Below are 24,119 nucleotides of genomic sequence, written 5' to 3'. Positions count from 1 at the left end.
CAGGCTGGAATTTTGCTTTAAAATGCTAATATTCTTTAATGTCTTCATGGATTACAGCCAAATTAGGTCTAAACCATCATTGCGGAAGGGCAGACATAACTTTTTATAAATGAGGCTTATTCGATTGCTGAAGACGAGGGAACGGAGCCCCAAAATCAATCCACATGCTAATAAGAATATGCTATTGTTTTTAAAGTGAATTATGTCGGAGCCTCCAAAGCGTGTAGCGGTTATTGGAGCAGGAGTTGCAGGACTTAATGCTCTAAATGAATCTACTCAATTCAAAAAAGGACTATGTCCCGACATGCTTTGAAAGAGGAAGTGACGTTGGTGGACTGTGGTTGTGTGACAAGAAAACACATGTCGATGACAATGGAATGCCTGTCTTCACAAGTATCTAACGGGATTTAATGCAATTATGCACAAAAATGAAAAATAATGTCAAGGAATAATATTTAAACATTCAAAATTCGCTCATTATCGACACGACACTCGGTGATTTTAGACTATATCTGATAAAGATACAATAGGTGTACAAGATAAAAGGTGATGTAGATATAGCTCTAACAAGACGATATGCTGAATATACCTTATGATATTTTTGAAGTATGTGTATTTTGTTAGTAAGCTCAACAGACAAATTGTACAATGTTTCAGCAAGATATATCATTTATGTAGGGACGATATATCGAGTATGAACTTGTAGGTAATTCTTACTTGAAATGACATTTAATTATGAAATATTTTTTGTAATAAAATTTAACACTTCAAATATGATTATTTTGTCATTAATAGAACATTGAATAACTTGATTGAATTGATTATACAACAAACAATGGCTTTTCTGGGCTACAAAATAAAAACAGATGTTCAAATGATCTGTACACGCACAAAGCATATACGTGCCATTTTTTCTACTGGCAAAATTGAACTTCGTTGCTATGGAGTTCTAATTACCATATCAACTGTTAACAAGCTCGTTTAAATGCCAAAGTTGTGGCCTATGCTACTGGTAATATATCAGTTTCAATATTTTCTTGTTTCTTGTCAACTGTATAATGTTTGGCTTCGTATTGTTTAACGTCCTATCAACAGCTATGCTAATTAAAGGTAGTAGTAGTAGTAGTAGTAGTAGTGATTGTAAGTTACGTTTAGTCGTAGGGTAGGGTGTATGGGTGTCCTACGTCGTAGTATCGTCGTTGTCTTCTCGTATCGTTGTCCCCTTGTACTTTTGGGTCTTAGTGTAGTCGTCTTCGTGTGTTTCTGTCGCTTGTCTCGTCGTGTACTCGTCTCGTCGTCCTCGCCCGTCGTCGTCCGTTTCGGCCGTCTTCGTCGCTGTGTGTCCGTTCGTGTCATCGTCGTGTCGTGGTGGTTCGTCGTCTCTTTGTCGTCTTTCGTCTTGTGGTCTTTTGGTCGTGGTTTCGCCCTCGCTGTGTGTCTCGTCGTCTCGTCTCGTCAGTGTGTGTCGTGTCGTCGTCGTTCGTGTCGTGTGCCCTTCGTGTGTCGTCTCGTCTCTTCGTCTTCGCCCTTCGTTGTGTCGTGTCGTGGTGTGGTCTGGTCGTCTTCGTCGTCGTCTTGTGCGTGTCGTCGTCGTCGTGTCGTCGTCTCGCCCTTCGTCGTCGTGTCGTCTGTGTCGTCGTCGTCGTCCGTCGTGTCTTCGTCTCGTCTTCCGTCGTCGTCCGTCGTGGTGGGGGTGGTGGTGGTGTCGTCGTCTCGTCGTCGTTCGTCTTTGCCCGTCGGTGGTCGTCCGTCGTTGTCGTCGTCGTCTTCTCTCGTCGTCGTCGTCTTTCTCTCGTCGTCATCGTCGTCGTCGTCGCCCGTCGTCACCGTCTCGTCGTCTTTCCGTCGTCGTCTCCGTCGTCGTCCTTGCCGTCGTCGTCTCTTTGGTCGTCCGTCTTTTCGTCGTCGTCGTCGTCTTCGTCGTCTTTCGTCGTCGTTCGTCGTCGGTGTCTTTGGTCGTGGGGGTCGTGTCGTCGTCGTCGTCGTCGTCGGTCTCTCGTCGTCTTTCTTCGTCCGATCGTCGTCGTCTCGTCGTCCGTCGTCTCGTGGTGGTGGGTCGTGGTGGTCGTCGTCGTCTTTGTCGTGGTGTCGTCGTCGTTGGTCTCGTCGTCGTGGTCGTGTCTTCGTCGCTCGCCCCGTCGTCGTCGTCGTCGTCCGTCGTCGTCGTCGTCGTCGTCTGTCGTCGTCTGTCGTCGTCGTCGTCGTCGTCGTCGTCGTCGTCGTCGTCGTCGTCGTCCGTCGTCGTCTCGTCGTCGTCGTCGTCGTACGTCGTCGTCGTCGTCGTCGTCGTCGTCGTCTCGTCGTCGTCGTCGTCGTCGTCGTCGTCGTCGTCGTCGTCGTGCGTCGTCGTCGCTCGTCGTCGTCGTCGTCGGCCTCGTCGTCGTCGTCGTCGTCGTCGTGGTCGTCGTCGTCGTCGTCGTCGTCGTCGTCGTCGTCCCGTCGTCGTCGTCCGTGGTCGTCGTCGTCGTCGTCGTCGTCGTCGTCGTCGTCGTAGCGTCTATCGTCGTCGTCGGTCGTCGTCCGTCGTCGTCGTCGTCGTCGTGGTGGTCGTCGTCGTCGTCGTCCTTCGTCGTCGTCGTCGTCGTCGTCGTCGTCGTGGTCGTCGTCGTCGTCGTCGTCGTCGTGTCTTCGTCGTCGTCGTCGTGGTTGTGTGTGGTGGTCGTCTGTCGTCGTGTCGTCGTGTCAGGTCGTCGTCGTCTTCGTGTCGTTTTTTCGTGGTCGTCGTGTTTGTGGTCTGTGGTGGGTGGTCGTGGGTCTCGTGGTCGTGGGCGGGGGGTTTAGTGTTTGTGGGGTGGTCGGGGTGTCTCGTCGTCGTCTCTGTCGTGTCGTCGTTTGTGGGTCGTGTGTCGTCTGTCGTCGTCGTCTCGTCGTCGTCGTCTTGGGGTCTTTTCGTCGTCGTGTCGTGTTGTCGTTTTGTCGTCTTTGGTTCGTCGTCGTCGTGTTCGTGGTGTGGTCGTGTGGTCGTGGTCGTGGTCTGTGCTGTGGTCGTGGTGGTCGTGTTGTCGTGGTCTTGTTGTTGTTCGGGGTGGTGTCGTGTCGTGTTGGTGTGGTCGTGTGTGGTGTGGTGGTGGGTGGGTGTGTCGTGTGGTCGTCGTCTCTCGTCGTCTCGTCTCGTCGGTGTAGTCTGTCGTCGTCGGTGTCGTGTTTGTCGTACGTCGTCGCGTCGGTCGTGTGTCGTGGGTTGTCGTCGTTGTGGGTGGTTGTGTCGGTCGTGTCTTGGTCTGTGGTCGTCGTGGTTGGTCGTTTTCGTGTGGTGTGGTCGTGGCTGTCGTCGTCGTCTCGCTTTCCTCGTTTTCGTGTCGTGTCGAGTGTCGTTTCGTCGTCGTCGTCGTCGTCCGTGTCCCGCCTCTCGTCGTCGTCGTCTCGTGGTGGTCGTTTGTGGTTCGTGGGTGTGGTGTCTGGTCGTTTTGGGTGTGTGGTGTGTTTGTCGTGGTGTCGTGGTTTTGGTGGTGGTGGTGGTGGTGTGGTGGTGGTTGTGGTTGGGTGTCTCGTCGTCGTCGTCGTCGTCGTCTCGTCTCGTTCGTCTCTGGTCGTCGTCGTCGTTGGTCGTCGTCGTCGTCGTAGTCGGGTGGTGGTCTTCGTGTGTCTGTGTTTGTCGTGGTCGTCGTCGTCGCGGTCGTCTGTGTCGTCGTGTCGTCGTGGCGTTTCGGGTGCGTCGTCGTCTGTCGTCCTTCGTCGTCGTCGTCTGTCGTCTGTCTCGTCGTCGTCGTCGTCGTCGTCGTCGTCGTCGTCGTCTTTCGTCGTCGTTGTCCGTTCGTCGTCGTCGTCGTCGTCGTCGTCTCGTGGTTGTGTGGGTGGTCTTGTGTCGTGTCGTCGTGGTCGTGGTCGTGGTCGTGTCGTGTGTCGTGGTGTCGTGCGTCCGTCGTCTTCGTCGTTTGTGTCGTCTCGTTCTCGTGTGTCTTTTCGTCGCTGTCGCTGTGTCGTCTGTCTTCGTCGTCGTCGTCGTCTTTCTGTCGTCGTCGTCGGTTTGTCTCGTTTCTCGTCGTCTCGTCTTGGTGGGGGGTCGTGGTGGTCTGTCGTCGTCGTCGTCTTGGTCTTGGTGTCGTTCGTCCTTCCTCGTCTCGTCGTCGTGGTGTGGTGTCTTCGTCGTCTCGTGGTTGGTCTGGTGTCGTCTCAGTCGGTGTCGTCGTGTCGTCGTCGTCGCTTCGTCGTCGTGTCTGTCGGTTCTCGTCGTCTTCGTCGTGGTGGGTCGGGTGGTCTTTCGTCGTGCGTGTCGTCTCTCGTCTGTCGTGGTCGTGGTGGTGGTGTCGTGTGAGTTTTGTGTGTGTGGTGTGGTGTTGTGTGTGGGTCGTGTGTGGTGTGTCGTGTCGGTTTGTGTCGTCGTCGCCGTCGTCGTGTCGTGTTCTATTAGTGTGTGGTGTGGTGTGGTGGTCTGGTCGTGTGGGTAGTGGTGGTGGTGTGGTGGTGGTGTTGGTCGGTTTGGGTGTCGGTCGTCGTGGTCGTCGTGTTCGTCGTGTCGTGTTTTCGTGGTGGTGGTCGGTGTGTTGAGTCGTCGTCGTGTCGTTCTCGTGCGTCGGGTTTTCGTGTCGGTGTCGTGTGGGTCTTCGTCGTCGTGTCGTCGTGTGGTGTCGTGTGTCGTCGTCGTGTCGTCGTCTCGTCGTCGTCGTCTCGCTCGTCGGTGTCTGTCGTCGTCTCGTCGTTCCTCGTCGTCGTGTGGTGGTCTGGGGTGTCGTCCGTCGTCGTCTCTTTGTCGTCGTCGTGTCGTCGTGTCGTGGGTGTCGTCGTCGTCGTCGTCGTCGTCGTCGTCGTCGTCTGGTGTGGTCCTGGTGGCCCGTCGTCGTCTGTCGTTGGTCGTGGCCGTGTCGTCTCGTCTTTCGCGTCGTCGTGGGTCTCGTCGTCGTCGTCGTCGTCGTCGGTCGTGGGTGGTGGTCGTCGTCTGTGTGCCTGTGTCGTCTCGTCGTCGTCGTCTTCGTCGCCCGTGGTCTCTCTCGTCTCGTACGTCGTCGTCTCGTGGTGGTTTGTTGTCTCGTCGTCTCCTGTCGTCGTCGTCGTCGTCGTCTCGTCTGTCGTGGTCTTCGTCTTCGTCGTCGGGTCGTCTGTCTTCGTTTCGTCCCCGTCGCCGTCTCGTCGTCTCGTGGTCGTGGGTCGGGGTCGTGGTGGTCGTCGTCGTCCGTCGTCGCTCGTGTGGTCGTGGTCTGGTCGTGGTGTCGTGGTCGTGGTCTGGTTCGTCGTCGTCGTCGTGGTCGTGCGTCTCTTGTCGCCCGTCGTCTTCGGGTCGTCGTCTCGTCCTTCTGTCGTCGTCGTGTTCTCGTGGGTGTGTCGTCTCGTCGTCGTCGTCGTCGTCGTGTCGGTGTCGTCGTCGTCGTCTCGCCCGTCGTCGTCGTCGTCGTTTTCGTTGTCGTCTCGCGTGTCGTCGTCGTCGTCGGTGGTCGTCTGTTCTCTCGTGGTTCTCGTCGTCGTCTTTGTCGTCTCGTCGTCGTCGTCTCTGTTCGCCCGTCGTCGTCGTCGTGGTCCTCTCTCGTCGGTCTCGTCGTTCCGTCGTCGTCGTCGTCGTCGTCTGGTCGTCGTCGTCCTCTTTCGTCGCTGTCGTCTTCTCGTCGTCGTCGTCGTGGTCGTGGTCGTCTCGTCGTCGTCGCGTGTTCTTCGTCGTCGTCTTTCGTGTGGGTCGTGTCGTCGTCTGGTCGTCGTGTCGTCGTCCGTCGTCGTCGTCCTCTTTCGTCGTCGTCGGTTCGTCTTCGTTTCCCGTCGTCCTGTCGTCGTGTGTCTCGTCGTCCGTCGTCGTCTCGTTCGTCGTCTTTCGTCGGTGTCGTCGTCGTCGTTTTCCCGTCTGGGTGTCGTCTTCGTCGTCGTCGTGGTCGTGGTGGTGGTGGTGGTGGTGGTGGTCGTGTTCGTGGTCGTCGTCGTCTCGTGGTCGTGGTGGTGGTGTGGTGGTGGTGTGGTGGGGTCGTGTTCGTGGTCGTCGTCGTCGTCTCGTCGTCGTGGTCGTCGTCGTCGTCGTCGGGGTCGTCTCGGTGTCTCTCGTCGTCGTCGTCGTCTCGTCGTCGTCGTCGTGGTCGTCTCGTGTCGTGGTCTCTTGGTCGTCGTCTGGTCGTGGTCGTGGCTGTTGTTGTCGTGTCGTCGTCGTCGTCGTGGTCTCGTCGTCGTCGTCTCTGGTGTCGTCTCGCGTCGTCTCGTGGTCGTGGTCGTCGTCGTCGTGTCGTCGTCGTGGTAGTGGTCAGTGGCTGTTGTTGTCGGAGGAGGCGGTCTACCTTACATCTCTCCAAGGACTCCCCCCCAATACATTACCCTTTCGGTAGATTTACTATGGTCGTAATCACTTATTATTACCAAACAAGTTTAGTATAATCAACAAGTTTTAATAACTTTTAAAGATATTCAAGATGTACAACAGTTAACAAAAGATTGGATATACAATAGCTAACTATGAGCCTATATGTATACTTAGAGTTCATACGTCACTTTAAATACCGCCTTGCGATCGCGTGGGCACTGGTGTAAACACAATACTCACAGTTGTGTCATGCACTCTCCATACGTACAGTGCATGCGTAGCCGTCCTAGTTAACCATTAATGAATATACATACGGTACGACCAAAAAATCCCTGTCGGGTACCGCGCCACTTAGGCAGCCTTGCCACTGCCGACGGATAAGTTCATCATATGAAGACTGAAAGTGTTCCTTTCATTTGCATTCGGCAACATTTTGAGAAGGCTGATTAAATGATGTGCTACAGTCAGGAAGTTTTCACAAAAGTTCCTATAAAACCCTGCCATATCAAGAAATACAATAATATCTACCTTAATTTTATTAGTAGGGGGAGTGAAGTTGACTATGCATACTATCTTATCCTGTGCAATCTCACTTGACCTTTTCCCGCGGTTTGACCTACATATTTAACCTGGGCCTTCCTGACATGTCACTCTTTACAAGGTTATTATTCAAATTAGCCTCTATGTTTCGTTCCATAAAGGATGGAGGAGAGGGAGGTGTGGTTTTCACAGTCAATTATTACTCGACTAAATGATTCATCACATGCAGGTATAGGATATAATGGATCACGAGGTATATTTAGATTAGGCTTCTCCACTACTTGATACAAGTTGGCATGACCTACAGTAGTGTGCCACCTCTCTCCTTAATTTTGTCTGACAAGAATGTATCCTGTCATAGGTTTTGATAACCCCTCGATGACCTGTTATTTGAGTGTCATGCAAAAGAGATAACAACTTGCCCCTGTTTATTTCTGGAACGCATAATGACATAATTAATGTAATGACATTACGACAAAATCGTCTTGCCCTACTTATAAGCACATTCTGCAATATGAGTGTAAAGATATAAGCCAAATCTCAAGGTTATGGCTATTTTCACAAAGTGCATAAAGTACTTGTCCACGTCTTCCTATTGAATTTTTAGAACCGAATCGGATATATTGCGTAGCATCAACTGACGTTGAGCTTCCGGGACTTCTCTATTCCCCATTTCTAGCTCTTTCATTCTATACTCTCTCTCTCTCTCTCTCTCTCTCTCTCTCTCTCTCTCTCTCTCTCTTCAAGCTCCTTCGTCATTACCTGCATTTTTAATCGAATTCGGCGCGCTCCCGTGCCACTTTCACCTCGGACTGGTACCTTAACAGTTCTAACATGAACTCACGTTCTGCATTCAAATCATCAATAAAAGTATCCCTCGCAGTTCCATCGAACTTTCATCTGCCTCTAAATAAGCAATTACTCTATTTTCGTTTGCCTATTTTCTCATAGCTGACTAAAAGTTGTAAATGTCGTCTAGGCAGGAATAGATCATCATTTTAAAGACTATCTTATCCCTCTAGGGTAAGGTTTTTGAGGAATTCTACTGTCTCAAGTGCTATACTGATCGTGTTGTCTGTGTACACACATGGCACAGAAGCTTCTCATATATATATATATATATATATAGTAATAATAATAAAAAACACAAACCAGAAATTCACACTAGCGCTTTCAACATGCTTTGAGAGCAAGCTCTCCAGGTGTAATGTATACAAAACTAATACTTTGTACCCCAGACAAGCTTCCAATTTACTGTTACGCTAAAAAAATACACAAGGATAAGGATCGCAATCACCAATCCTTCTCCGTCAATTTACAATAGTGATCACCAATTATTTACGAACAAATCCAGTACAGTCAACAAACTTTTATTACTCGAAACATCAGTTATACACTTTGAAACATGTATACAACAATAAGCATCATAATGTATACAAAAAAAAAAAAAAAAACTACACTTCGGAAATATATATAGTATACATATATGTAGGTCAAGCTTTGTACACTTTAAAAACCGCCTCCATAACACCTCGACCCTGGTGTAAAAACAATACTCACAGTTTCCGATCAGCTCTAAAGCAAGGGCAAATTACGGTTATTCTCAAGAAAGGATACAAGAAAATACTTTAACTTTAGTCCAGTAAGTCACATCAGTGTTATATGTAAAAAAGCAAATACGGGGGAAAATGTACGGAAACGAATAATGGATCACCTCGAGAGAAACAACATTGTTAAGTAGATACCGATACGGGTTCATTAAAGGACGATCGAAAGTATTATAACTTCTTCATGTATTTGATAACTGCACAAAAATCATTGACAATGGAGGATCAATTCAAATTATCATAAAAGACTTGAAAAAACTTGCGGAGCGAAAAGAATGTCCTTATCAGAATTGGTTTGAATTTTACAATTTGAGCAACTTAAATTCAATTTAATTTCTTTGTATTTCAAATAACGAACAATAGCAGCCAGGAAGAGGAACAATACATGTAATGTACAAAATTTAGTAGCTTTAACTGCTGTGCTCCAATTTGGTTTATTTTGTTGAACAAAGATTTAACAATAAGTGAAGATGTCCAGGAGGACAACATTGTGAAATTTGTAACCACAAACGCAATAACGACAGCGAAGAAAATAGCATACCCCCGCCACCTACTATAGGTAAAGAAAAAAAAATGGCAATCGACGACGTTGTCATATTTCTAGAACACGAGCATTCTACATCTGAATCAGGCATTCAGAAATGTTTATCTCTTCAATAGTTTATTTTGTCAGTTGGTCAGTCCAAGGAAATACAAAAGACAATGGAAATAAAACATTCACACAGTTACGATAATTGCATATTTATGTGATGAAATTACGATGACATTCTCGGGGAAAATAATTTGATATCATTTGTTATCACATAATATCAAGTTATAATTCAATGAAAAAATCTAATATATATAACATGTGTATCATAAAATTTTCTTGAGTTATATTTGATTTTCAAAACAGTAGCTATAGTATTTGGACAGCAATCTCGGATTTGAACTGCAGACCCGATATATTCGTTATATCGGTAATGTATAGCGAGGATTTATTCTATATAGTTTCAAGTTTTGTACAGCGAGTAAAGTTGAAAAGACAAAATCTATGAAATATTTGTATTACATATTAATGCTACATGATACAATTTTACTGTTTTTATATGCGCATGATACATAACATTGCTGATATAGTATTCTCCATATCTAGTCATGTTAGGTCTTACGTGGTATTAAAGCTGGCACATTAGGCTTTTACCGTCAGACTCTTATCTTGCAGGGTTTCCTTCCATGGTCAAAAGTGGTAATAATTTATTTTGTTTAACGTCCTATTAACAGCTAAGGTCATTTAAGGACGGCCTCCCGTGCGTGCGACATGTATGCGTGTGGTGAGTGCTTATGTGTGTTTTGGGAGGCTGCGGTATGTTCGTGTGAAGTCTCTTTGTGATAGGCCGGAACTTTTGCCGATTTATAGTGCTACCTCACTGAAGCATACTGCCGAAGACACCCAGCAGCACACCCCACCCGGTCACATTATACTGACAACGGGCGAACCAATCGTCCCACTCCTAATATGCTGAGCGCTAAGCAGGAGCAGCAACTACCATTTTTATAGACTCTGGTATGTCTCGGCTAGGGGACAGAACCCAAAGTCTTCCTCACTCACAGCGGCGAACGACGCTCGACTAAAGGCCAAAAGTGAGGCATTGTCAAGGGAGACATTAGGAAGAAGAAAGTTGTTAAGAAAGAAGAGAAAAGATAAGATCCCAAATTTAGTCGCCTCTTACGATTATGCAATGGGGGCAGCAGGTACAATTCTTACGCCCTACCTGCAGGGTGTGGTAATCAAAGAGATAAAAAGCATCAACTATAACTAAAAAAACAAAAAGGTAAGAAAACAAAAACAAACAACCAAGAAATGGTTATACCTGTATACTTGTAAATGACATATTAACTGAACCAGTTGTAAATATAAAGTTACCTTTTACAGGTCTAAAAGATATAATTTACTGCATAGTGTTTCTATTTCAAAACATGGTTTGTTGCAAATAATTCTTCTTTCCAGTAATTATACTACCCTATAATTCTTGTATAAATAAAATACATAGGAATTTGAAAGTGTGTGTAATGTGCAAAGTAGATTTTTTTTTATATTAGTTTCGAAAGTTGATCTCTTCCATGCAACAAGAAAAGATTGGATAAAGGAACACATTTTAATACCTTTGTATTGATGTCAACCTTTTCTAGATATTAGTAACCTTACCTATACACTAATATCAATGTCAACTTTGTCATGATACTGAACAGATCACAACTATGGCACATATCTAGTGAAGTTTCTAAAACTAGGTTAAAATGGTAAAACTTTTATAATACATGTATATATAGAGGTTACACAACGAATGGTTGTTGGATATGGAATTTATTTCACACGAGTAAGTTATTTTTTAAAAGTTACAAAAGACACGAGCTTTAGCGATAACGGTAAATACTCGTGTATTTACCCACGAGTATTTACCGTCCCGCTACACTCTTATCGTGCTAGGGGATGAGTGTCGGTCTCACAATACGAGGAGGTCAATAGAGTTTGAAGCTTTTTATAAGGCTATTTATCTTACAGGTGTATTTTATCTGGTTTCCGTAAGGATTTTTGACCTGGCCAACTACCTTTTATGAACTAAGCAAAACATACATCAAAAAGTATTATTATTCTCGTCCAAGTGTTTATAAACTGATAGAATTATTTTCCAGTAAAAGTGTTAAAACTTTGAATAGATTGGGTACTGCCACTGCAGAAAGAAAAACTCTCCTTTTAAGTAATTAAATTAAATGTGTTTTGGAAATTATGATCACAGTTTTCATATATAGTGTTCTTGTGTATATTTAGAAAGTATGTTACTTATATTGAATAGTACATGTTTAAATTATGTCGTCATACTGTCATGACGTCAAAGGCATGCAATACGTAAATGCTGAATTGTTATGCATCAGTTACAAGTTTTCAAAATCATTATGTTATTCATTATTATGTATCGTAAGTATATTGCCTGTGTTGTGCCCTCCGCCATCTTGTCATTCAAGTTGCAATATGTATACATATTATATGAATACTGTGTTATCCTATATGCTGTGTTGCATTTGGAATAAATAAATTGAATTGAATGACACAAGAGGTCAATGGCCTCGTAGGTCGGTGACCGTCTCGCTGTCTTAATGGTAATACTCTTGTGTTTGTTTTGTTTAGGACAAATGTCACGTGGTGAATACTTGTCAACCCGGTCTGTGAACTATGGTGTTATTGCAAGTGTATAATCCCAGAGGAAGCTAAACTGAAATCTTAAATACTATAAAAAAATCGTTGTTGATTGGAACTTTGACCATTTTATTGAAGGTTTTTAATGGCTGTGACAAAAGATAATTATGACGGGGTCAACTGATATTACTGTGAATAGTGTGGATTCAAAATTATACAGATGTGTCTTCCACATGTTATCGGCAATGATTCATTTAAAAAATCACGGATTCCAAACTAAAATCCTATCAGAATACAGACACTTATAAATCGTTTAATACTTAATAAGATTTACTGATGGCATATAAAATTCACTACACTATACATGTGAACCTGAGTGACGTTCCTCTAACTTGAAACAAAATGGATCGAACACTTTAAAGAAGTGTTTTCAAATCACTAAATACCAAAGTGAACGGTGAAGACACTCTGAGCAATATCTTTATGTTTTGTTCCTAGTCCAAATGATTTTGAGATCATTCGGTGTTTCCTTTTGTCTGACTTTAATATTAGATGCGGCGAGGAAGCGCCATGCTATCAGGTTGATTTGTCAATGAACATATTGTCGAATTTGACTGGGTAGTTTGGTCACGTGGTGAATAATTGTCAACCCGGTCGTGAACTATGATGTTAATGCAAGTGTATAATCCCAGATATTCACCAGGGAAGTGCTCTGAAAGGAAGCTAAACTGAAATCTGAAATTAGTAAAAGGTAAGTGATTTTCAATGCTTATACCTGGGGACAATCTCCAACGAGTACACGTATTTCAATGTCGTTCATTTAACAGTAATACTGCCTTTGTTTAGTCACCATTAATTAACATAAACAGGCATGGCATTGTAACTGGTATAGGTGGCGTTTGTTATTTAATGCTATAAACACATTAAATACAAATGCCACATATGCTTTGCGGTAAAATTTAATTCGAACTATCTATTTTACAAATTAATCACGGTTAATCTTAATTGAAAGCTGTAAATCTCTGATGTGCTTTCTAAATAGTTTCACTGTTAACATAATAAAGGTAAAAACAAAATCAATGTTAATTTCAGAGCCCACAGATACACAGATACATTTCGTCACTTGTCATGTTTTACCTTTAAAGTCGTTTTGTTGAAACTACATTTGTATGCTTGATGACTTTATTGCTGGAAACAAATAACTTTATAAATGACAAATATATACGCCGAGTGTCTTTCTTTGGTCATTCTCTATATGTTTACCTGTCACGCCTTTGTATTGAAACTACGTTTTATCACTTTATAGCTGGAAGTTTAAACTTTAAAAAAATATAATAATATAAAACAATATAAATGACAAAAATGAGTGTCTATTTCACAGGCGTGCATTGATGCAACATGAATTGTCCATGCTGTACTTTAATCACATCTTGTTATGCTAGCTGTATTTTGTTATTATGTAGTCTTATTTTTGTACCAACCCTGTATTTCGCTGACAATGATAAATACGATTAGGTTTATTTCATGTAGAGTATTCATTTCAAATGACAGTGAACATATCTTAAATATGTGTGCACTCAGGCCCATCAAACCTGACGCCTGTCTTTGTATAAGCTGGTAAATCATACGATACAATTACATAAAAAGAAAACGTTTGCAGACAAGAAAAGCTTCTTGTCATCTTCATGACAGTCGAGGCAATTAACTCTCGAAAAGAAGAATTTTTAAGCACTTATTTTAAAATTGATAAAAAAAGCGTCTTTTCCAAACCCCCATTCCAGGTCAAAAATAGGGCTCTTCTTGGGGTTGTTTGTATTCATGTCTTTGTGTTTAATTTGGAATTTTTTTTGCTTACTTGACATTTTTTCTCGTGTTGAATTTTAAATGTATGGATTTTAGAGCTGAATATTTGTAATACAAGCCTATGTAATCACAGCCACGAATATTTTGGGGTTGTTATGCTCGTATGGACATTCACAATTTAAAACTATATTTGAGAGGGACGGAGAATTGCACCCAAATTAGAGTTACATCATAGATTTATATTTACCCCTCTCCCTTCTTCAGCTTAATAAAATCGAACTGCGAATACATTAGCATATACGCAGTGAAAAAAGGCTCAGCGGATTAATAAGCGCGGGAATCGGTTTCATAATTATGACGTCTAACGGGCTAACCATAGGTTACAATGTATGTCCGCTGCGGGCATACTATCGTATACGAAGTCAAAATGAGGTACAATCCTTAAATATTGTTTTCTATCCTATCAAGCTTCTGGATATTTTAAACATGTGATTTATGATTTTATTCTGAACGACAGAGTAGGTTGTGCATAGTGTTATCAATTCTTAGTTTCCCCTAGAGTGTAGATTGGTTGCTATATAAAGCTATCATATTGCACAAGGATATGGCGCGCTGCTTATACTAGAAATACTGTTTATTTACTATTTAAATATTACACAGATATTTTAGAAAATTTGAAATGATATTCTTATTTTCGATTTACAAAAGTAGCACATTGCAGATCATAGATACTAGGGTACAGATATTACTGTTGACCTTAACAGGGCTCTGTCTAATCCGGATATCTAACCAAGTCAAATAATGTAGACCTGAAAAAAATCCTCCTTTATTTATAGTAGTTTAACTCTGTGTAACCTAGACTCTGTTGATTCTGTAATACGACCATACTTGCATCTACTCTATGTAAACTGGCATCGGCTTTGTTCTGGTCCAGTTTGCAGCCGTAGTTTTGTGGGCGTCCGTTGGGTGTTTACATAGTGTCGATACAGGTGTGCATCGTCAAAAGTGGAAAGAAGAAACGCAAGTTTATTTTCGATTTGTATTATCATTTTACATGATTTTTTGATGATATTGTTATTATGTGAGTTTCACAATTATTTGATCATTACTGAATATATTTTGAGTAATTTTGTTGTTCTACCACAGACGATGTTTGCGTGAATAACGTTAAAACAGGGGGACCCTATGCCGTTTCCTGATCCAAATCATTAGCGCGTGTACACCCCTGGTATCAGTCCCTGATCGTACTATCCTTAAATTTAACCACAGTGTTTATTGCCCTTTTAGGGATATCATTCCACCCCAGAAAAAGACCTGCGTATGTTGAGCAACAACATTTATTCAATAGTTTAGAAAGTATGTGTTATTTGTGAAACACATGAATCACAACGACGAACAAAAATTGCCCTGTTTCATTGCAGTCCACATCGATGTGTGTGAAAAATATCCGGTCGTATTTTTGACCCAAGTTACAGATGGTTCACAAGCTTGTTAAAAAACAAATTAGGACTAACAATATCACAACTAAACAGTTTGTGATAGAATATAGGAATGTTTAACTCATAGGTGACATGCTTATCACAATCTCAATCGAGATTGCTCGATTATGAGCTCGAAAGACTGACTGTTAGACCTCAATGTTTACCGTTACGAGGCATGTCACTTTGAAATTTGAGTAAAAATTGGTACCTTTCTAGAATATACACACGTATATCATCAACGCAAAAGAGAGCTTTAACCAAATATAATCGGAAACATATCTCGGGGAGCGCAATCATATTTAATATCAATGAGGCTGGTCCAGCCTCTTGGGACAAAGGGGTGAGGCCCCAGATTTGGAAATTGGCTAAAGTTTTGCTTTCAAATGTTTATTTCCTTTAATGTCTTAAATGAAAACAACTTAATTTCGTTTAAATCGTTATTACAAGAGGGTAGTAAAAATTTCCATAAATGAAGCTGGTTCGACTGCAGGGGATATGGCTGAAATTTTCATTTATATGCCTCTGATTGAGATATGAAGCCTGCGTCATCTTCATTTAATTCTGTTAATTCTCCAAAGACTTATTGGTTTTTGTAAACAGCAGGCATTTTCAAGAATGTAAAAAATCGATGATAATGAAAAATTGTTTTGTTTAGAGAGAATTATGTCGGAACCTCCAAAGCGTGTAGCGGTTATTGGAGCGGGAGTCGCTGGACTTAGCGCACTCAGAAATCTACTCACCTCAAAGAAGGACTATGTCCCGACATGCTTTGAAAGAGGAAGTGACGTTGGTGGACTGTGGTTGTATAACAAGAACACACATGTCGATGACAATGGAATGCCTGTCTTCACAAGTATCTACCGGGATTTAATGTAATTATGAGCAAAAAATTAAAATGCAAAATCAACGATTAATCAATTACACAACAAACTTCGAACCAACGACTTTGGGGATTACATACTGTATATAATAAACACGCAAAAGGTGTGCCAGTGTTCAATATATTTTTCTGAACCATCTAAACTAAATGGGGATTAATAATTTCGTATTCAGATCGTCATACGTATTGTGTTTCCTAAAATGATATTGTTTTCCTTATCAGTTTGATAATGATTTATCATGATGAGTGTGAATCAAACGTTTTATTTTCAGCACAAATATTCCAAAACATTTGATGGCATTTCCTGATTTTCCGCATAAACCTGGACCATCATTCCTTTCTAGGCCTGAAGTTTGCGACTATCTGCAAAGATATGCCGATTTATACGACCTCAGAAAGTACATCAAGGTACACTTTAAATCGCGCTGACCAGTCTCATTGGGTTGAATGTAATGATGCACTTACTGTTAAACACATTTTGCTGAATAGTATTAATGTTCTACCTAACAAAAATCTATAACAGCCTATCAACCATAAACTTCTTCTCAAAACAGTTTATAATTTTGAAAAAAAAGGTGTTGGTCTGTTCCACACAATATGAATAACCATCAACGCATAAATATGTATAATGTTTCGTTGTTTTACTCTCATTTTAACTCACGATTTTGTTACAAAAATTACTTTTCTCTCTGTTGGTAGGCTGATAATATTGTTATTACTAACTAACTAGAAAGCAAGATCATAAAGATTCAAATAGGGGCTGCTGCAGGTCAATTAATTAACTGAATATCAATAATATATATTTAAAATTCAATTATCAATAATCCATTTACAAACAGAGTATCCGGAAATTGTAAACTATTAAAAAAGGGGGGAAAAACTGTTTACCGTGCCAATTGAGTATGTGTAAAATGTTTCCATTTCTTTAATGTCGCATAGATGAACACGTTTGTTCAGGATGTTCGCCCAAATAGCACAGACTGTCATACTAAATGGACAGTGAGCTATTTCGATGTGAGGAACAAAGAAGAAGTCCACACTGAAGTATTTGATGCTGTGATCGTATGCAATGGGTGAGTAGTAATGAACTTATATTTTATTGACTTGAGATAAAGATAAACATGTTTCGGCACAGGGTACATCGAACTTGACAAATTTAATGAAATTTATTTTTTTGATACATAATTAAGTATACAATTTACTAATGTCAGATATCAATAGTTACTTAACCTATCGATCTGTCTGGGGCTATCATAGATACATACCTTGTTTAATTACTAAATGTAAAAGATCTACGATTTTGCCGATGAATCTTAATTATATTAACTGGGAATAGTTTTTTATCACTTTTTTTTACAGTTCTCATTACGAAAATGTCAATCATGCCCGAAAAATGTGATATTTTTTACTCTAAAAAAAACAAAACAAAAATTATAAAAGTTTACTTTAATTTGAAAGAATGAGATACTAATTGTTAAAAAAAGTGCGTGAGTGACGATACAGAGTAAAGAATCACGCAATAACCTGACAAAACAAGTGTCTCAACCACTTAAGAAAAATGGTCAAATATGGATTTGAGCAAGTGCATAAAATAGATGCATACGTATGGTTGAACTATTTTCAAAAATTGATACATCGTGTTTGATTTGTTTTACGAACATCACATTTGTATTACACGGTAACATTAATAACGACCAATTTGATTTAGGTAGAAATCTTTAAACATTATGTTTACACAGTAAGTTCATGAAAGAACTGCATTTTTGAGAACTTGAAATTTCTGCAGGCTCTTCATCGTCAGGCGACCACACCGATCTTAACGTATCCTCTGCTACGAAGGTTTCGAAAGAGAGAGAGGTGCAAGTTGATGAAGACCATGGACAAAAAATATGGTCAATATCGTTATAGCATTTGGAAACGTTATATTTCCTCACGCGATATGTGGTAATGCTTTGTGTTTGTTTTTTTTATTTATTTACTGTATATTTCTATATAAAAAAAAACATTTTATGTTTCTATTTTGATCGCAAGTCATCACGAGAAGATGAATTCTCCAGAAATCGAAGGCATTGAGGAATTCCAAGGTGAAGTATTCCATAGTCACCATTACAGGACTCCGGAGAACTTCAAGGGCAAGAATGTTGTTGTCCTAGGGGCGTCCTTTTCTGGACAGGATATAGCTGTCGGGATATCTGCATATGCAAAACAGGTATACACATTGGGAAAATTGGATGTTCTCGGTCAGAAATTTAGTCCAATTGATACAATCAACTTTTTTTTGAAATGCATTGTCCGTATACTAAGAAGACAAACACTATTTAAGAATTATTTTGGATTAACATGATGATAAAGTATTCATTATGAATGTAAATTATCTATCTGTTGATATAATCGTCAGAAATTGCCTCCTTTGCCCCCACAAGTATATATGTATATCATATAATTATGCTTCGACAAAAGTTTATTTTTGTGACCAATTCTCGTAATAGTGTCATATTTAATCGTTTATTCAGGTTTTCCTCAGCCATCTGAAAGATACACTCCCAACTGCATTGCCAGGAAATGTCGTTCAAAAAACCGGTATCAAGAAGATGACGAAAAGCAGAGTTGTATTTCTCGATGACACGGAGGAAGAGGTCGACGTTCTGGTGTTCTGCACTGGTTTTCTTGCCCAGTTCCCATTTCTATCCGAGGACATCATCCAGGTTAATTCTGAACGTATCACCCCGCTGTACAAGCACATCGTACACATTAAATTCAGCACTCTGCTCTTTGTCGGTATTCCTCGACTCCTATCCTACTTTCCACAAAATTTCGAGATAGCGAAAGTGGTAGTTGCCATTTTGGACGGTACCGTCGCGTTACCTCCAGAAGATCAGATGATAGAAGATGCTGAAAACGATTTCGCTGACAGAAAACGAGAGGGACTTGATGACACCAAAGCTCATTTTATGGGAGATGGTGATCGCCAATGGCGCTTCAACAAGGATATAGCTAAACTGGCCGGACTTGATCCACTCCCTACTTCCTTTCAACGTCTCTGGGACTATGTTACGATTCAAAGAGATACAAAGTTCCTCACTTTCCGTAAACAAAATTTTGAAATTACTGATACCGAGTCGTTTGTAGAAATAAACTGATATGGACACCGATTCAAGCGAAATGGTTATGAGTTTACCTCTAACTCCACATAAATCGGAGCTTGTTATGTCGTATATAACTTAAAGCATAGACAGAGACATACAGGATATAATTTTATTAATGTTGTAATAGGTAAACACCCTATGTATATAGTTAAGTTTCTGTGTCTGTATTATACGTAGTTTGTGAAACAAGAAAGAAGTCGAGGCAAGGTAGCTCTTCCTGCGTCCGAATCGGTCTTTGTTTCAGTTTGTGGTTAACACAGTATACCTTCATCTTTACTGAAACTGACTAAGTGTAAAGAGTGTGAAGAGTTATTAAACTGTTAAAACTGTATTGAATGGATACTAATCCCGGAATTGGAATTGAGTTTTAAAGAAATATATTTTTCAAGTCTGTAGTCAATCTTTAAAATCGTTGATAAATATCAAAAGCTATAGGTGTGATCAACAAGATATGGTATCCAATTGAACCAATTTGTTTTGATTATCTATTGTTGGGAGTACTTTTGCACCAATGTTTATGTTATCCTGAATTATATAAACAACTTGAATACAACAAAAATGTTTTCTTGTCTTCATTTCCCTGTTTTCAATGTTGTAATTTCTCAATGAGCATTTAAAATGAAGGCACCCATTGTCTTTTGTTTAACGACAGCCCTTTCATATATTCTTTGTATTTGGTGTCATCCACCTAATGGACATTTCCTATATATTGTTTGTTTTTAGTGTCATCCACCTAAAGGATATCCCCTATATAATCTTTGTATTTGGTTACATCCGCCTAATGGCCATCTCCTATAAAATCTTTGTATTTGGTGACATCCACCTAATGGACATCTCCTATATAATATTTGCATTTGGTGACTTCCACCTAATGGATATCCCCTTTGTATTCTTTGTGTTTGGTGACTTCCACCTAATGGACATCTCCTATATATTGTTTGTTTTAGTGTCATCCGCCTAATAGGCATCTAATTATTCTTTGTATTTGGTGACATCCACCTAATGGACATCCCCTAAATTATTTATGTATTTGGTGTCATCCACCTTATGGACATCCTCTATATATATTCTTTGTATTTGATGTCATCAACCTAATGGACATCTATTCTTTTTAAATGGTGCCATACACCTAATCGACATCCCTATATTTTCTTTATATTTGGTGTCTTACGCCTAATTGACATTCTCTATATTTTCTTAATATTTAGTGCCATCCACCTAATGTACATCTCCTATATATTGTTTGTTTTTAGTGCCATCCACCTAATGGACATCCTCTATATATTCTTTGTATTTGGTGACATCCACCTAATGGACATCCCCTATATATTCTTTGTATTTGGTGACATCCACCTAATGGACATCCCCTATATATTCTTTGTATTTGAAGTTATCGTACATGTGTGCACACATGTAGAACAACATCATATCGGCCTCTCGCGTTGTCAAGACAACAACAAAATATTGTTGTGGGGGTGTGGAGGTTACTCGTGCTCTTGGCTGCTTGAGGTGTTTAAAATTCATAAAACAAATCCACGCTGCACTACGTGTACCACCATTTATTATCCGGAAAACAACAAGTCAACTCTAAACATACAAACAAAAAGACCCGGACGCTGGGTCAATATCCGGAATTTGATTAAATCAATCAGACACTACCTGACCAGTCATATGGGTGTACACAAAGGAAGGAAGGAAGGTCTGGTACCAAAAATAACCTCAAAAGATGAGGAGCACGTGTTATGGTTAATTGATGCATTCATGGAAAATACTACCACAGGAAGGATTGCCTCCCAGTTGTCCTTGCGATCATTCATGTACGGCGTCAGTTTAGTGGCAAGCACTCTATGAGTTCGTTCACATGCCCCGAGGCAGTGGTGAGAATGGCTGGGGGTGGTTTTGCTTCACTTGTAACAAACGACATGTTTCCTGGGTAACTTTCGCAATGAACTCCGACCCCTGATCTAAAACCAATGTGTCACATACACCGAAGGAAATAATGCCTCACCAACAGAAAGCGCGTCACTACTGGCAATAAGAATAGTGTATAGGTACTTGGAAAACATGTCAACAGCAGTAAACACGTATGATTTCGCTGAAGGGGTAATTGGTAATGGTCCGTGAAGATCAATCTCCCATACTTCAAATGGTTTACGTGGGATTGGTAGAGCAGTGATGGCATGTCGCTGGGGTACTGATGGTACCTTGCGTTGTTGGCAATCAGGGCAAGAATGCACATAATCCGAGACAATGGCAGATAAGCGCGGAAAGAAATAATGTTCTCGAATACGATCAAGTGTTTCTTGTATGCCAAAATGTCCACCGACGGGGGAATCATGATAGATTGTCAGGATTGTTGGTACCATGTCTGCAGGCAAAGCCAATTGATAATGCTTCAAAGTCTGTAAACGCTTAGATTTGGCAACCTGCGAGTGGAATAGCATATCATCAAGTAAAGCCTAGTCCGAACTCTCAAGTATGACCTGTTTTGTGGCTTTCTGAGTATCCGGAAGTATATCCTCTTTCAAAAAGGAAATTATCATTTTGAACTTCTCATCCTTCCTCTGAAGATCCCTAGTGTTTTCCTTAGTGAACATATGATCAGTTCCTTGAAAAATGACATGTTGATTAGCGATGTCCTCCTCGAGCTCCAGAGTCTGTAATAACATGAGAGTCAGTAGACAAAGAACTTGACTTAATGGGTTTGTTAAATCTCTGACAATCGCAATGTTCCATCCGATGGGATAGGGGAATCTAGTAATGACTGGATATCCTGACCTGAATCAATGTCTGTAGACAGTGTAAACGGTTTAACCATAGGACTAACATCAGAAACAGTAGTATCCTCACTGTAGACACAATTGTGCTTATATTGGTCCTCTTCTGTAGTAGCCTCAAAGATATCCTCATATGGCTTGACAGTTTGTTCGTCCTCAGTTATCTCTGACGGTAGCAATGGAATATCACCCGTATCAGAAACATTTTAATGAGCAACGACCCTAGTGTCCCTAGGTTTCACATTGTCTTTAGTAAATGCACTATTGATGTTAATCGCATGCTTACGGGCAGGTTCAAACGCAACATTCGTAACTTTTTTTTCGAACTCGAAAGCGCTTTCGCGAAATGGTAGCATTGGCAGCAGCAGGTTCTGTATCGGTATCTTCAGTATCAGTATCATAAGCTCGCTTGCAGAGAACATCAGATTGTAAACTGAAGACGGTACAATGCAAATGTTATTGACCACAGCATCTTTGTCACTGCTATCAGAATGTAATACAGAACTTAACTTCCGCCCGTCAGGAAGCGTTACTCCCACAGCATGAGTATCAGGCACAAAATGAAAATTAAGGTCTTCCTCCACAGGACTAGCTTCCATAATGTCCATGTCTGGATTGGGGTGGCAGCGCGATAGAGTATCAGGTACTGTCATCTGACTAGCTGGTTTGTATTCAAGTTTGATGTCAAACTGCTGTAAAATAGCAAGCCAACGCTCGTAAATGGCACCTCTAAGTTGTTTTTGTAACAATGGCTGCAGGGCCTGATGGTCACACTCAACAACAAACTTGCGTCCACGAAGAAAATGTGCACAGTCAAGGACGCTGTATACCATACCCAGTAATTCTTGCTTTGTAAGTCCATAGGTCTGTTGGTAGGTATTCAATCCTTTCGAACCAAATCTGACTACGCGGTTGATGCCATCTGGGTGATTCTGGTAGAGCATATATGCAACTCCATGACTAGGGTTATCAACAGCCAAGCGAAAGTCTAGGTCATATCGCGGAAAGGCCAAAGCATCGGATGTAGACAACAATTGTTTCAGCTGAGCGAATGCATAACCATGTATAGAATTACACACAAATTTGACACCTTTCTTCAGTAATTGGTTTATAGGAAAAGCGATCTCACTAAACCGTGGAATGAATTTTTGGAACTAATTAAATCATCCCATTGTCCGACGCAGTTCTTTTTGGTTTTTAGGCACTGGCAGTTTTAGAACCGCAGTAATACGATGCTGAGGTGGACGGATGCCCTCACGCGATATCTCGTGAACGAGATAAATGCATTTCTCTTTGGCAAATGCACACCTCTTTGGGCCTTATTTTAGTGCTGCAACTCTCAGACGCTGAAATGCTTCCTCCGGGTCTTTCACTTGCTGTGCAAAAGTGTTTGAACAAATCAAAACATCATCCAGGTAACATAAAACTGACCTAAAAGTCAAACCGTGTAGTATTTTGTCCATCAGTAGGTGAAAGCTATTAGGTGCTGTACTAAGGCCCATTGGAAGGCGGAGGAATTTATATTATGCTGTTCAGAAACAGCATTAGGTTTTAAATTGATCCTATGTTCAGCAACATTGGTAAAGTCAAGCAAGGGGTTCTCATCAGTTGCAAAAAATGTCTCTATACTTGAACAAACACCGGTGTAAAGTACCTTTCTGGACATCTGTCAAATTCTCATTTACATGAAAGTAAGAAATAAATTGATCAAAACCATCACTATCACCAGTACCCTCCATATAAACATCTTTCTGAACAGTATTTACATTACTGACATCACTTGTATGAACATCTGTAACATGAACATCCTTTGAATAATCACTATGAGAAGGTGAAATAAAATTGTCATGGTGAACTTTATCTACAGGACTATCCTTAGTATAGATTTGTTGACTTTGAACATCATTGACAGAAACATTTGAATGAAAAACAGGGTGAATATGAACATTTTCACTGTCATTGAATTGAACATCAGTTACATGAACAACATTTGAATGAAAAACATCATGTTGAATACGAACATTTTCATGGTCATTGAATTGAACATCCTTTGCATGAACAACATTTGAATTGTCATTGAATTGAACATCATTTGCATGAATAACAGTTGAATGAAAAATATCAGGTTGAATATTAACATTTGAATTGTCATTGAATTAAACATCATTTGCATGAACAACATTTGAATGAAAAACATCATGTTGAATACGAACATTTGCATGAACATTTGAATAAAAAAACATCAGGTTGAATAGGAACATTTGCATTGTCATTGAATTGAACATCATTTGCATGAACAACATTTGAAAGAAAAACATCAACAGCATTTGTATGGCTTACTTTGCCAGTAATACCAAGAGCATCCTTTGGTTGAACAGACATAGATTTCTCAGTAACATCTGGTTTGGTAAAATCTTTGCAACCTTTAACTCTGGTAACATTATTGCATAATACATCAGAATTTTGTACAATAACATGATATGAGCTGTCCATAGT

General features: G+C 41.2%; 3 protein-coding genes across 3 annotated transcripts; 1 reads left to right on the top strand and 2 right to left on the bottom strand.

Annotated features, from left to right (window-relative positions):
• Positions 1-1,352: 1,352 nt before the first annotated feature.
• On the bottom strand, positions 1,353-1,802 carry LOC117341860 (salivary glue protein Sgs-3-like). The gene has a single exon (XM_033903720.1). It carries the CDS (start codon positions 1,800-1,802, stop codon positions 1,353-1,355), a length of 450 nt encoding a protein of 149 aa, XP_033759611.1.
• An 880-nt stretch (positions 1,803-2,682) lies between these two features.
• On the bottom strand, positions 2,683-7,519 carry LOC117341859 (protein starmaker-like). Its single transcript, XM_033903719.1, has 4 exons — positions 7,514-7,519; positions 5,312-6,161; positions 4,513-5,193; positions 2,683-4,013 (listed from the first exon to the last, which is right to left on the bottom strand). Exons 1-4 carry the CDS (start codon positions 7,517-7,519, stop codon positions 2,683-2,685), a joined length of 2,868 nt encoding a protein of 955 aa, XP_033759610.1.
• Positions 7,520-12,183: 4,664 nt separating this feature from the next.
• LOC117342949 (dimethylaniline monooxygenase [N-oxide-forming] 2-like) lies at positions 12,184-19,399 on the top strand. Its single transcript, XM_033905252.1, has 6 exons — positions 12,184-12,287; positions 15,476-15,692; positions 15,973-16,108; positions 16,640-16,773; positions 17,732-17,909; positions 18,214-19,399. The coding sequence occupies exons 2-6, from the start codon at positions 15,484-15,486 to the stop codon at positions 18,838-18,840; spliced, it is 1,284 nt and encodes a 427-aa protein (XP_033761143.1). The 5' UTR covers positions 12,184-12,287; positions 15,476-15,483; the 3' UTR covers positions 18,841-19,399.
• The last annotated feature ends 4,720 nt before the right edge of the window (positions 19,400-24,119 follow it).

Source organism: Pecten maximus, chromosome 14 (assembly GCF_902652985.1).
Source record: "Pecten maximus chromosome 14, xPecMax1.1, whole genome shotgun sequence".
Lineage (NCBI taxonomy): Eukaryota > Metazoa > Mollusca > Bivalvia > Pectinida > Pectinidae > Pecten > Pecten maximus.
The sequence above is the reverse complement of the archived record's forward strand: the minus strand, read 5'-3'. Positions and strand labels throughout refer to the sequence as shown.

Excerpts from the sequence above, each read along its gene's own strand:
- LOC117341860 (XM_033903720.1), bottom strand. The coding sequence starts at position 1,802 with ATGACGACGAGAGAAAGACGACGACGACGAGAGAAGACGACGACGACA.
- LOC117341859 (XM_033903719.1), bottom strand. Across the intron at positions 5,194-5,311 it reads AACGACGACGACGACGACGG|AGACGCACGACCACGACGAC; the intron begins GCGAGACGACGA and ends ACGGGCGACAAG. Across the intron at positions 4,014-4,512 it reads CACCGACACGAAAACCCGAC|ACCACCACGACCCCCCACCA; the intron begins GCACGAGAACGA and ends CGACGACGACAG.
- LOC117342949 (XM_033905252.1), top strand. The coding sequence starts at position 15,484 with ATGTCGGAACCTCCAAAGCGTGTAGCGGTTATTGGAGCGGGAGTCGCT. Across the intron at positions 15,693-15,972 it reads AGTATCTACCGGGATTTAAT|CACAAATATTCCAAAACATT; the intron begins GTAATTATGAGC and ends TTTTATTTTCAG. Across the intron at positions 17,910-18,213 it reads TATCTGCATATGCAAAACAG|GTTTTCCTCAGCCATCTGAA; the intron begins GTATACACATTG and ends TCGTTTATTCAG.